General features: G+C 48.4%; 1 protein-coding gene across 1 annotated transcript in view; it reads left to right on the forward strand.

Moving 5' to 3' along the window:
• Window positions 1–13996, forward strand: part of CMTM8 (CKLF like MARVEL transmembrane domain containing 8) — an 87570-nt gene extending 73574 nt beyond the window's left edge. Inside the window, exons 2-4 of the mRNA XM_036267226.1 lie at window positions 7250–7423; window positions 11852–11968; window positions 13684–13996. Of these exons, the coding sequence (XP_036123119.1) occupies window positions 7250–7423; window positions 11852–11968; window positions 13684–13767 (375 nt within the window). The 3' untranslated portion in view covers window positions 13768–13996. The remainder of the gene's footprint in view (window positions 1–7249; window positions 7424–11851; window positions 11969–13683) is intronic.
• Window positions 13997–14506: the final 510 nt, after the last annotated feature.

Genomic DNA, 14506 nt, shown 5'->3' on the forward strand with positions numbered 1-14506 from the left:
TTGCCTCCAGGTTGTTTTGTGTTTGTGAAATAGGGAGGGAGGGAGGGAAGGAGAGAGAGAGAGACGTATTAATCAGACATGTGACCTCCTGAGCCTGTACTCTTTCTTACCTTATCTCTCCTGTTTTTTTCATCTGTCTGTCTTTTTGCGGTCTTTTCTAGACGCTTTTCTCCATCTTACCAGGTAGCACCTCCATGCCATTTCTCATATCTGCCGTCCTGTTTTTTTATCTGAAAGCAAATTTTGTTTTTCAAGATATTTGTGTCCTCCTTGGAACCTCCTTTTTGTGTTTGGCGAGTGTGCTATCTCTTCTCCCTGAGGATACTGATTTTTTTAAATGTTTTTTTTCCCCCTCCCTCTTCAAAGTTACTTTCTTCCAGTGTGTGTTTTGGTCTCAGCCTCCTGCCCTGTGTTACAGGCGTTTCTTTCAGTAGATCTGGTAACCTTGGTTGTCTGGCTGTGTTTGAAGAGTACAGCACATAGCTTGTCTGCATTGCACTTCACTCTGGATTGACCTGGCTGGGCTGAGTCGGGGAACCCCAAAGCCAATGTCTGCGGGTCCTCTCTTCTGTGCTGGTGGCGGCGGCTGCCAGTGTTCTGAGAATCCCGTAGAAGGGGAAAGGTTAGGGGTCGGAAGGGTGGCCGTCTTCACACTGAATAGTCATCTTCACATTGAAGAGTCATTTAAGCCTCTCGTTTTCTATGTGATACTCAAACTTTGGCCTCCATCGTTCAATCTAGAGACCCTCTATTTTGTTTTACCTTCTTTAGGGGTGATTTTTGTCTCCCAACACTCGGAAATTTCTGGAAACTTTTTTTTTTAATCCTCACCCGAGCACATTTTTCCATTTTTTGTTCAGATAGAGTGGGAGGGGGAGAGAGAGAGAGAAACATTGACGTGAAAGGGACACATCGAGTGGTTGCCACCCGCACGACCCAACCAGGGCCGGGGACAAACTGCAACCGAGGTACGTGCCCTTAGCGGGAACCGAACCCGGATCTCTCTGGACCGCAGGCTGACGCTCTGACCACTGAGCCAAACTGGCCAGGGCTGGAAACATTTTTGATGGTCATTAAGAGCAAGAGGGGGAGGCTTGCTGCGGATGTCTATGGGTAGAGGCCAGGATGCTGCTAAATGTCCTACCATGGACAGGACAGCCCTCCTGGAAAGAATCATTGGCCCAAATGTTACTGGGGCTGAGGTTGCGGAATCCAGACTAATGGCAGGGGTGGGGGAGTCGCCCGGCAGCTTGGAGTCGGGTGGAGGACGAGGACGGAGCTCTTTCAAACAGCTTTCCGCAAACCCTCCGGATTTCAGCCACCCCACCCCCTCTCTCCCGGCCCCACAGGTCCCGGGGTCTTTTCAGACTTCGCAGCGAGCCTCGGCTGGTTCTTTACTCTCCTGTCAACCAGCTTAGGGTGGCTGAGTCAGTGACCCCTCATCCACTTGTTTTCCAAGTTTCCAAAAATGTGTCCCTGGGGTCTCCTTTCCTATTTGTCCCATTCTCATGGTAATTTTAGAAGGGTGAGCAAAATTAGATTCATGTGCTCAATATGACATCTTCACCCAGAAGCCTAAAACACATGCGGACGCTACAGTCATAGGCACAACCCTCAGCACAGAGGAGTGGAAGAGTCATGATTCCAGAAAGTGACCCGGTATGTGAGAAGTCACCAATAAGTGACAACGGATCAATTGACCATCTGCAGGAAAAATAAACTTAATCTTTCCTCACCCCATATGTAGAACTCAATTTAGGCTGGGATGAAAGATCTAAATGTACATGCAAAACGATAAGAAAACATGGGAGAATATTTTGTGTTGAAGAAGACCTTTCTAAACTGATGGAATGGAAGAAGGCTGAAAAAGCAGCCAACAGTGTGAAGTTACAAAACAAAGCTGGTTGGGGAAAATGTTGCCATCCATGGAGTTAGTTACCATCCCTCTTTGATTTCTACAAATCAGTAAGAAAGTGATTTTTTTAAAACCTATCAATACATAAGGAAAGCACTAGAAGTGGCTAATAAGCATTTGAAAACATGCTCTGCCATCCTTGCCACTGCTCAGGGAGATGCCAACTGAAACAAGGAAAATATCATACCAGTGATTCTTAACCTGTTAACCGGGGAATTCCCTTTCCACTGTATGCAACGTTTGACGTATTTATACGTCCCGCTCGGTTAACAGGTTAATCTGTGGCCCCTGGACCAGCAGCAGCAGCAGCAGCAGCAGCAGCAACAGCACCTGGGAGCTTGTTAGAAATGTAAATGCTCAGATCCCACCCTCGACCTGCTGAATCCCGGACTCTGCGTCTCCCAAGCCCTTCAGGTGGCTCCAGGGCTCACTCCTGTTGGATCATCGTTGCTGTGTGGCCGAGAGAACGAATTCATGACATTCAGTGCCATGGATGAATTCCACAGTGTTGAGTAAAAGAACCCAAATATAAGACTACATGTGATAGGGTCTCATGTATGTGAAGTTCAACAATAAGCAACACTAATCTCGGATGAGAGAAGTCGGGGGGACTCTTGTCCCGGAGGAGGGAAGGAGCAACCAGAAGTGAGGATGAAGCTTCCTCGAGCTGGTCACCTTCTGTTTCTTGATGTGGGTGCTGGTTGCGGGGTTTGTGGGGCTTGGGAAAACTCACAGCTGTTGTTCGCCTAGCATTTGTAGACTTTATTCTGTGCTGTATTTCAGTAGCAGTGAAAGACGAAACATGAGCTCTCTGTTTCCTTGACTGGGTTTTTAATCCTTTAAAACATGGGAGCGTAGTCAGGGTGGAAGGGAAGAGCGTGGTTGCCCCGATGGGAGGATAAATTAGTACAAAGTTCTTGATGAGCACTTTGGTGGAGCCTCGAAAGCTTAAAATAGCCTAGAAATTCCACTTCAGGGACCCCTCCTGGGTTTCAGACAGGCAGAGGTGGCTATTACAAGACTGTTCCCTGGGCATTTTTGTACAGACATAAAGGAGACCACTTAAATTTTTCTCAGTAGGGAACTGGTAACTGAATTGTGGAAAACTGTTAAATTAGGAGCAGCTGTTAACATCGGCACAGATCTGCATGTGGCCACGTGGAAGGAAGCCCTCCGTGGCATTGCTGACCGAAAGCAAGTTTGGGGCACCCTGGGCAGTGTGGCCATGCTTTTAAGGCAGAAAGAAAAGCATGTGCAGGTGGTAGGTATACGTGCAAGGGAAAGAAGCTAAGGTAGAAATAAAATGTGTATATTGATTTCTCTTGAGAATTTACAGCTGGTGGAGGGCGGTTGTCATTTCTTTGCTTACTTTATATACATGTTATGTTCTTCTGTGTTTATTTTTACCTGCATTTATCACTTTGGAAAGTTTCCGTCTTCGCTTTGCCATTCAGAAGAATCTTAGCCTAAGAAAATACTTATTGGTGAACAAAACAAACAGCATTTTTGTAGTGCAAGCAAACTAAGATCTAGAGTTTGTCTTAAACACACACACGAAGCAGGAGGTGAATAACACTTGGGTGGAGTGGTTTTCCTCAGTGTCGGTTACAGTGAGAGACGAAAGGATGCTTCTGAGATATTTCGGTTACCTCGGAAATTCACTTGGGTAGAACATTTCTTTTCTTGACAGGGGCATTCTTTGTGCTGTGTTTGCTGGTGGGTCATGGGTCCTGCTCCCTGAGAGATGGCTCTTCAACGAGCTTGTCCCTGTGTGTAGGTGACCACTGCCAGCACCTTAGACCAGCATCTCTAGACAGTGGACCCGGCTTGCTTTTAACAATGGAAAACGTGCCCTAGCTGGTTTGGCTCAGCGGTTAGAGCGTCGGCCTGTGGTCTGGAGAGACCCAGGTTCGGTTCCAGCTAGGGGCACGTACGTCGGTTGCAGTTTGTCCCCGGCCCTGGTTGGTCGTGTGGGTGGCAGCCACTCGATGTGTCCCCTTTCACGTCGATGTTTCTCTCTCTCCCTCCCTCCCACTCTGTCTGAACAAAATATCGAAAAATGTCCTCGGATGAGGGTAAAAAACAAAACAAAAAACAATGGAAAACGTGCCCTGGCCGGTTTGGCTCAGCAGTTAGAGCATCGGCCTGCGGTCCAGAGAGACCCAGGTTCGGTTCCCACTAAGGGCACGTACTTTGGTTGCAGTTTGTCCCCGGCCCTGGTTGGGTTGTGCTGGTGGCAACTACTCAGTGTGTCCCTTTCACATGATATTTCTCTCTCTTTCTCTCTCTCTATCTCTCTTCCTCCTACTCTATCTGAACAAAAAATGGAAAAATGTCCTCTGGTGAGGATAAAAAACAAAACAAAACAAAACAAAACCACAATGGAAAACGTTCTCCCGGAGCCAAGAGCTGGTAGCTGAGCCTGTTTAGCTGGACACGAATTTGTGCTGGAAGCTCTTAGACACTTGCAGCCCCTGGAGACGCCCTGGCCCCGTTTGCAGTGCGTCTTGCTGAGCGGTTACCTTTGCTGTGTGGACCGTCAGTGAAGGGCTGCGCTGACCCCTTCTGTTTGCATGGAGAAGCCTGCGATGCTGTTTCAGACCCTGCCATGCTGGGTTCCGTCTCTTCCCCGTCTTCCTGATCCAGTGCATGTCAACTGTACGTGAATAGAATACCTGTCAGTGAGGGTGAACCGTTAGGTGTGAGGCTTGGCGCTTTCTGGGGTTCTGTTCCATTTTGTGCATTTTTACTTCCCGTCAATTCTGTTGCTACAGATGTAAGCACAAAAACACACCTTCACTGAGCATTCTTTGGAATGCATATGCAATATCAAGCAGATGAAAGCATGTCCAGTTTGGACTCTAGAGAGGGAAATGCCAACATTTGAGTCTGTTCCCTGCTCCCCAGCACAGAGAGCCAAACTGTGACAGGGAAGTGGGCTTCTCCCCAGGAGCGGTCTCCGTTTTCCCTTGGAAACCTGTCTGGGGGCTTATTGATCTTCCCAGTACGTCTTCCTTCCTCAACAGGGGCCTGAACTAATCTCCTTACAGCCACCACCTCCCCTGATCCCTCTCCGGAGGGCCCGGCTACCTTGGACTGGGTGGGTTGCAAACTGAGCTCGTGAACCGTTGTTCAGACCAACCCTTCACTTGTTCCTGTTTTATTCTCCCTGTTGAGGAGATGACGTGCTCATCCATTTTCTAAATCTTTCTAGAGACCTGGGGGCCATTCCGCTGTATCCTAATCTAATCGATTAAAGTCCTGTCTGCTTCTGAAGTTTGTCTTGAACTCGCTCACTTCTCAGTATTCACTGCCATCGCAGTGGTCTTGGATACAACTGTCCTTGATACCTGCAGGGGACTGGTTCCAGGATCCCCGAAGAGAGAACAATCCAAGGATGCTCAAATGCCTTATAGAAAATTGTGCAGTATTTACATAAAACCTACACAATCCTCCCGTATACTTTGTCACGTCTAGGTTACTTATGATCCCTAATACAATGTAAACGCTGTGCAAATAGTTGTTATGCTGGATTGCTTGGGGACGATGACAAGGAAAAAAGTCTGTACGTGTTCAGTACAGACACAACCATCATAGGTCCAATTACAGAGTACACGTCAGCATCAACAAAACTTTTCCCCCCGAATATTTTCAATCCCCGGTCAGTGGAATCCGCAGATGTGGAACCTTGGATACAGATGGCCGACTGTGTATTACCTTCCCTCACGTGGATTATCGTGACACCCTCACACCTACCCCCCCCCCCCCGTGTGTGTTTGTCACCATGCAGCCAGCGTGGTCGCGTGAAAACTTAACTCGATCTCATCAGTGTCTTACTCAAAACCTCCCCACTTCCCTTAGGATCTCCTTCGGCACCCTGGGCCCACATCATCTGACCCTCCCCAACCTTTCTAACGTTTCGCACCGATGTCCTTACTTACTACACTCTCTTACATGGTCTAGAAGGCGGAAGCCCCTTCCCTCCTCCAGAACTTGCTTGTGCTGTTCTTCGCCTAGTAGAATGTGTCTCCCCTCCGACTTCAGCTTACTCTTCAGCGTGCCCTTCCCTGACACTCCCCATGCCTGCCAATAAGGTCACCCTCCCTGGAATCGTCCCTTGTCACACCCTTCATTTCCCTTTATAGCATTGTTTTCATAGCTGTATTTATTCACACACCTCTCCCCACCAGACTGTAAGTTGTGCTTGTGCCCCATTGTGTCCTTGGGCCTGACAGCAGGAAGCTGTCACATTTCAGGTGCTCTCAGTCACTGACAAATGGATGACGGCGACCCTCCTGGCTTTGTGATTAAAATTGCTCCCTATACCATGAAAGGAGCTAAGACAGAAAGAAATGATTTGTCCTGAGTCACACTGCAGGCTAGACCTTGAGACCAGAACCCACCCTGGACCCCTGATGCTGTCTCTTGGGGGTATCATTTAGATACTAACTTTTTCCTTTGTATTATTTTTTCGGGGTGTATGTGTCTTTCATTTTGTCTAACCTGTTCATGGCTTAGGAATAAAGTCGTCTGGTCCTTGAAAGGTGCTAGAACGTGAGATGCGCCTTGCTCGGGTCTTCTTTGTTCAGGACTAAACATGTCTAGGATTTAGATCCGTTTCTTTTCTCTTTAGTCAGTGGTGACACTGATGTGGCTTTGGGTTTGGCCTTGCTCATCAGCCGTGATGAAGCGGTGATGACTGTCGCTGGATCAACGTGTGGCTTACGTTAAAACTCTGGGCGCCCTGTCTGGGCTGGGCCCCTGCTCATCCTGCCTTCTGAGAGCTCCCAGGCCGCCTGTGAGGAGCGCGCCTTGGCAGGTGCGGAACCCTCGGGGTTCAGCCCTGGGAGCAGAGCGGCCCAGGGACCACCTCCAGGGGCCCTGAGCCTTGTTCCCTGGACCGGCTGCAGGCTGTGAGCAAATTCTAGCCGCGGAGGTGTGTTGTTTTCCCTTCGTGATGTTTCAAAACTCTTATTAGTGCCAACACTTAAAAAGTAAGATTGTCATATAGCAACTTGAGTTTCCGTGTTCTCCTGGGGGGAAAAAAAAAGCAAAACCAACCACCACAATTGGCTGGAGCGGAGCAGAGACTGCCCCTAAGACAAGACACCGTTCTCGTTTGCCGTGGTCTCTGCCCGGCCTGCTGGGCTCACCTGTTGCACCCTCCTGGCTTTTGTAGGCATGTCCGTTTGTCCCCCTGATGTCTGTAAGTCATGAATATGTGTGACTATGGGGGAAAGGTGTAATTGACTATGCAATTATTTTTTTCTCTGTCCTCTTCTTTCTTTTACTTTCTCCTCCATCCCCCTTTCCACGACCTCGGTCATTTCGCAGATTCTGGGACTGCTGGTATGGACACTGATCGCTGGAACCGAATACTTCCGGGTCCCTGCATTCGGCTGGGTCATGTTTGTAGCTGTGTTTTACTGGGTCCTCACCGTCTTCTTCCTCATCCTCTACATTACAATGACCTACACCAGGATACCCCAGGTGCCCTGGACAACCGTGGTAAGGGGGCCGGCGTTCTTCTTGTCCACTGCCCACTAGGTAGGGTGCAACTTAGTCCTCTGGTCAACTTTTCATTTCACTGGAAACAGTCAGCAGGAACCAAGCCACTCCAACATTTTACTTAAAAATTTCCTGTGCTAGCCCTGGCCGGTTTGGCTCCGCGGTTAGAGCGTCGGCCTGCGGTCCGGAGAGACCTGGGTTCGGTTCCCGCTAAGGGCATGTACCTCGGTTGCAGTTTGTCCCCGGCCCTGGTTGGTCGTGCGGGTGGCAGCCACTCGATGTGTCCCTTTCACATCGATGTTTCTCTCTCTCTCTCTCTTCCTCTCTCTCCCTCCCACTCTATCTGTGCAAAAAATGGAAAAAAATGTCCTCGGGTGAGGATAAAAAAAAAAAATTTCCGCCCTGGCCGGTTTGGCTCAGCGGTTAGAGCATCGGCCTGCGGTCCTGAGAGACCCGGGTTCGGTTCCCGCTAAGGGCACGTACTTCGGTTGCAGTTTGTCCCCGGCCCTGGTTGGTCGTGCGGGTGGCAGCCACTCGATGTGTCCCTTCATGTCGATGTTTCTCTCTCTCTCTCCCTTCCTCCCTCTCCCTCCCACTCTATAAAAAAAAAAAAAAAAAAAAAAAAAAAAAAGAAAAAAAAAAAAAAAAAAATTTCCTGTGCTAGCCCGGCCAGTGTGGCTCAGTGGTTGAGCGACGACCCATGCACCAAGAAGTCGCCAGTTGCATTTCTAGTCAGGGCACATGACCAGGCTGTGGACCAGATCCCCAGTGGGGGGCATGCAGGAGGCGGCTGGTCGATGTTCTCTCTCATCGATGTTTCTATTTCTCTCTTCCTCTGCCTTCCTCTCTCTCTCAAATCGATAAAGAAAAAGAAAAGAAAAAAAAGTTTTAATGTCCTGTGCTATAAGGTAATAGGGGATTAACAGTGATGGAAGGAGACTTGATTGGGGTGGTGACCACCCAATACAAGATAAAGATGATGTACTATAGCATTGTACACCTGAAACCTCTATGATTTTATTAATCAGTGTCACCCCAATAAGTTCAATTTAAAAATTCCTCTGTTAAAGATCCACATTCATAGCTTGCAAGTTCTACTTTCCATGAAACACTAGAACACCGTTTGGCAAGTCCTTTTCCACTTTATTACGAGGAATACCTTTCCTCCAGGCTCTGGGAACATGTCCCTCACTTCTGTCTGGGCCCTCGGCAGAGTCACCTTGCACACCCGTGTTTTCACCAACATTCTGTTTCTGACTGTTTGTGTGTTTTCTAAGAAGATGGGAGCTCTCTCTCCAGCTTTCCTGTCTTTGTTTCGACCTCACCAGACGCGCTGTTAGTGTTCACGTTCCCATCATGCACCTCTCCCATTCTCTGCCCCAAAGCCATTCCATAGTTTGGGGTGTTTATTTATATCTATATATTTTTGTTGTTGTTGTTGTTAATCCTCACCTAAGTATATATTTTTCCATCGGTTTTTAGATAGAGTGGAAGAGAGGGAGGGAGAGAGAGAGAGAGAGAGAGAGAGAGAGAGAGACACATCGACTGGTTGCCTTCCGCATGACCGCGACTGGGGCCGGGGGTTGAACCTGCAGCCCAGATATGTGCCCTTGACCAGGAATCAAACCCGAGACCCTTCGGTCTGCAGGCCAATGCTCTAACCACTGAGCAAACAGGCCAGAGCGGTTTTGGTATTTATCACAGTTGCACTCCACTCCTGGTTCCAAAATCTTTCTACCCCACTCATGGTACCAAACGCTGTAGTAGTCAGGGTTCTCTAAGCAAGCAAAAGTCACGGGCTGTGTATATAGTATACAGAGAGATTTATTATAAAGAACTGGTTCATATGACTATGGAGTCGGAGAAGTCCCAAGATCTGGAGACCCAGAAGAGCTGATGGTGTAAGTAAACTAGTCCAAAAGCTGGAAGGCTCAAGACTCAAGAAGACCCAATGTTTCCTTTCAAGTTCAAGGTCAGGAAAAAAGACTGATGTCCCAGCTCAGAGCATTCAAGCAGGAGCAGTTCCCTCTTGACTCACAGGAGGGTCCACTTTTTTGTTCTACCCAGGTCTTCCACTGACTGGACGAGATAAACCATCACGGCCTCCAGTGGGGTGGTGTATGGAGAAGGCCTCTACCTCTGACTTACCTCTCTACCCCCCCTTACCCCACTTTGCTCTGAGGGAAATCGGAGTTTCTCATTCCCTTAGAAAACTGGATTGGGCCACGGTTAATAAGAGACAGGGTCATATTCTCCGGGAGTTCACAAGTCATATCCTTGGGGAGTCTTCTCCCATTTTCTCTTTGGCCCCTTCACCCATGTGGCTACAGGGACAAGACCCACGACCTGTGTCGATATGTCAAGGCATTCTGGCCAGGTGGAGCTCTCTTTGATGTTCTCTCGTTCATCCTGATTCCTTTTACGGGGACGGGACATGCATGGTGCCCCAAAGTACATGTCCGGAGATGTTCCTTACAGTAGTGTTTATCATCCTGGAAACACTAGGAACACCAGAATGCCTGTCCATGGGGGAAAGTTACACTCTGAGGTGTTAGTGCCGTGACAAGAAATGAGGTCAGTCTGTCTGGACTGACATGAAAGATGCCCTTGGTATCTTTTTAAATGAAAAAAAGAGAAAAAAGGTTGCATAACTATATGGCTCCGTTTTTGTGAAAGTGAGTGTTTGCCTGTACCTCAGAGGCAGGGTTGAGGTAGACAGAGAGGTACTGGCTTTTTACTCCACATTGGTCTGCCTAGAACTGGATTTTGGGGGGGCACAAGGAACATTCATTACTTTTTTTTTTTTTTTTAAGTATTTTAATGTCTCAAAAGTAATATATGACTATTTTACTAAAGAAAAAATAAGTTGCCTTGGCCGGTTTGGCTCAGCAGTTAGAGCGTCGGCCTGCGGTCCAGAGAGACCCAGGTTCGGTTCTCACTAAGGGCACATACCACCATTGCAGTTTGTCCCTGGCCCTGGTTGGGTCACGTAGGAGGCAGCCACTCGATGTGTCCCTTTCACGTCAATGTTTCTTTCTCTCTTTCTCTCTTCCTCTCTCTCCCTCCCACTTTATCTGAACAAAAAATGGAAAAATGTCCTCGGGTGAGGATAAAAAGAAAAAAGGAAAAATAAGTTTAACCCCCACCTGTAAAAGGGTGCAAAATGAAAACTAACGTTTTCCATTCCTGAGAGGGAACCACATGTAACTGGTCCTGCATCTTAAAGACGGTGGGGAGTCCTTTACTTGGCACATAGCAAATGAGTAAAACTCAAGAGGTAATGTGCAATTTTTCTTTTAAAGTAAAGCTTTTAAAAAATGCACACATGTGTTCCTGGACCCCACCCCACCCCCCAAAAAATACCCACAACCCACAAGCTACTGAGTCATCCAGAGAAATCAGAGCTTTCTGGGGCCCCTTTTCTAATGGCAGATGAGCATCCTGGGTGGCCTGAACCCTGGGACTGACCTCCTCTTACAGGCGGGTCACCCTAACCCAGGAACAGCGTGAGCAAAGCGCAGAGGTGGGAACGGGGACACGCTGCCCATCTCAGTGCTGCGCCTGGCTCTGGAAAATTCTGTGTGCCTTTTTTTTCTCTGAGAAGAATAAGATACTGCCTCCTCCCCTTTTCCCTATGCATCCCTGTGTCTGAATTACTGAGGGACAGATGTTAGACCTTAGGGGGCCTACTCCTGGAGAATCACCCCCCTTCTAACTTGCCTGAAGCATTGATTTTGCCCCTCCCCCCACTCTTGTTCAGAAAAGACCAAGCTTTGCACATTTCAGATGATGGTTTCCTAGAGCTTAAATGTAACCGAAAACCAGACACCTACTTGGATTGACCTGTCTCCCGTCTCTAAGAATAGGAATAAGGTGAAGCCATGGATGAGATTAGTTCCCGAAGGGCTCTGTTAATGTGTATAATCTCCTTCTCACTGTTAAGAATCCAGTGCAGGAGGACTTACCGAAGTGCCCCTCCCTGCCTACAGTGGGGGGTCAGGAATCGGGGGGCTGCTCTGGGGAAGCTGGCTCCAGCTCTCTGCCAGGGCGGGTGCCGAAGGTGCAGCCCCGGGGGCCCGGCTGAGGCGCTTCTCCCTGGTGGCACCTCCGCAGTCTTCCTTCCTCAGCCAGTGTGCCACCAAGGCTGACACTGGAGGAAACAGGGATCGAGAGCAAATGGAGGGAAAGGAGGGGCTGGGTGTGGGGGGGAGAAGTAGGGGTGCCTGGGTGTGCGGTGGCTGAGATGGCACAAAAGCCCCCTCCGCCCCAAACAGGGTGGCTGCCTTCTCAGAGCCCTTGTCCCCTGCCCTCCCCAAAGCGTCCAGAGGAGCTTCTTACCACACCCAGGGTACAGCTCTGCCCCGTTCTGAGGTTCCGGGGTGCGCAGACCTCCCCACGCTGCCTAAACCCCGGCCCGTGTCTCCCCAGGGGCTGTGCTTTAACGGCAGTGCCTTCGTCTTGTACCTCTCGGCCGCGATTGTGGACGCGTCCTCCGTGTCCCCAGAGAGAGACAGCCACAACTTCAACAGCTGGGCAGCCTCCTCGGTGAGTGAGCCCCTCACCCCACGGTCCCCTCCTTCCGCCCAGGCCCTCTGGGGACGGGGCAGGGCGAAGCCGTCCCGCAGAGAAAGCGCCACCTGCGCTAGGACAGTGGCCGTCGGGGCATCGGCTGGAGGCTCACCGGTGCGCCTCTGGTGGCCGAGCGCAGGGAGGCGGCAGGCGGAGCTCCAGAGCGGGCGGTGGCCGGCGAAGGGTTTGAGGGAGGGTTTGAGGAGGAAATGAACGTGAGGCCTTCTAAGAACAGTTGTCCCGGCTGCAGTGTAGGTGGGCGAGCCGCAGACAAGGAGCGCACGTGGGTTCTGTTCGTGTGTTTGAGGGGAATGTGTGTGGATGCACTGAGTGTGCTCAGGAAACCCCCCCAGAGGGTTCCTTCCAGGGCCTCTGAGGAGACGATGAGTGTGGAAGGAGGGCCTTCTCCTTTTTAATTACTATGCTCCTGTACCTTCGCATGTGTAAACCATAAGCATGTATTGTTTTTCTCATTAAAAAAACAAACACAAATTTTAAAAGTTTGTCTAAAAGATTCCATCTGCAAAAGAAGTGTTGGGTAAGGGGTGAGGGAGCAGTCAGACAGGAATGCCGGAGCGATGATGTTAAGGCTGACCGATGGCGCATGGGGATTCATTATATTCTTTACTTATATTTCAAAACCACTGTGTAAAGAAAGGTAGAGAGCATGGGGGTGCACGAGATTTAGAACCCCAAGCTTTGGCAGCGCTGGGCTCAAGTTCAGCACAGCAAGCATCAGCTGGACTGGGTGGCGGTTGCTCCATAGGAGGGGCCTGTGTTTTCCAGCTCACCATTCACACCCCACACCCCAGACGGGCTCAGCGCTTCCCCCTGCCCATCTGACTCATTTATGTTAACTGGCCCTGTAGCAATGTGAGGTTAAGCCCTGGTCTAAAATTGCCTACACCGTAGTCCCCATTCTCTGTGGTTTTGCTTTCTGAAGTTTGTTACCTGCGGTAAACCGAGGTCCAAAAAACATTAAATGGAAAATTCTAGAAATAAACAATTCGTAAGTTTTAAATTGCATACATTCTGAGTATCATGATGAACTCTTGCACCGCTCCTGCCTGGGCCGTGAATCATCCCTTTGCCCCTCGTATCTAAGTATAGGCTCCCCGTCCCTTAGCACTTAGTAGCCTTCTTGGTTATCAGTTAGGGTATCAGAGAGAGACCACATTCACGTAACTTGTATTACAGTATTTTGTTATAACTGTCCTATTTTATTATTAGTTATTATTAATCTCTTACTGTGCCTAATTTATAAATTAAACTTTATCATAGGTATGTCGGTATAGGAAAGAACACAGTATATATTGGGTTTGGTACCATCCCAATATAGGTTTCAGGTGCCCATTGGGGATCTTGGAATGTATCCCCTGCAGACAAGGGGGAACTACTGTACTAAGTTAGAAATATACGTGCTTTTCTCAGATGCACACAACCATGTTCACCCCTGAAGTGAATACCCCCGGGTTATTCGAGCTAAACTATAGACTTCCCAGCGATGCTCCAAAAAATGAAAGAGAGCCAGAAATCGTTTCCGAAGGAAGGTAATTGAACCAATAAAGCAGCTTCAGATGAGACAGCGTCTAGGGCCACTGTGAGCACACGAGTCAGCGCAGGTGAAGTGAGAGCTGTCGCTGATTAGAATGTGCCCTGAACCCCATTTCTATTGTGCTTTGTTTCTCCAGTTCTTCGCCTTCCTGGTCACCATCTGCTATGCTGGGAACACATATTTCAGTTTTATAGCTTGGAGATCCAGGACCGCACAGTGATTAGCCGTTTTGAGAATTATTGGGGTTGGGGGGAGAATCTCACTGTAAAAACAGCTGTAGGTATAATGTATATTTCCAGAGAATTGTATTTAACTAATGTTTTTATATACTTAGTTAAATTTTGCTCACAGTGGTTTGTTACAATTAAACGGGATACTTGTTACAGGTTATAATGACAGCTCTTAAAGATCTTGTTAATGTCTTGATAGACCTTATTATTATTTTCTTAGACAATGTATAAATGGATAAAATGCTAATATTAAGAATGTGTCAAGTTTGTAAACCTAACTTTGAAAATGTCAGATTTTGTTTTTTGATTAAATGTTTCAAAAACCTTGGATAATGTTGTATTGATTTGAGGAAGACCTATGGCTGAAACCCGAGGTGGGGTGCTGTCCTTCATCCTCTCAGGACTGTCCAGGTATGATACTGCTAGGGGACACTTGTCCATGGCCACCAGGCCAGGGTGTAGGAGAGATCCATCTCCCCAACTCGGGGGGTCAGTGACGTCCGTGATTCTCACATGCTAATCAGTAGGCCCAGAGAGCATCTCATGAGACACTAGTCTTGGAGTTTGGTACTGAGTTTGTCCTAAGTGGTGCTGGAGTCCAATGACTGATGTACTCATGGTATTTTTTTTTTTCTAATACATATTAAAATCAGTGCATAACCATTAAAAGACTAAATAGTTGCATGTTTACCTTAAAATCATCTGGCTGACCACAGTGACACGTGTACC

The sequence above is a fragment of the Molossus molossus genome, unplaced genomic scaffold (genome assembly GCF_014108415.1).
Source record: "Molossus molossus isolate mMolMol1 unplaced genomic scaffold, mMolMol1.p scaffold_m16_p_18, whole genome shotgun sequence".
Classification (NCBI taxonomy): Eukaryota; Metazoa; Chordata; class Mammalia; order Chiroptera; family Molossidae; genus Molossus; species Molossus molossus.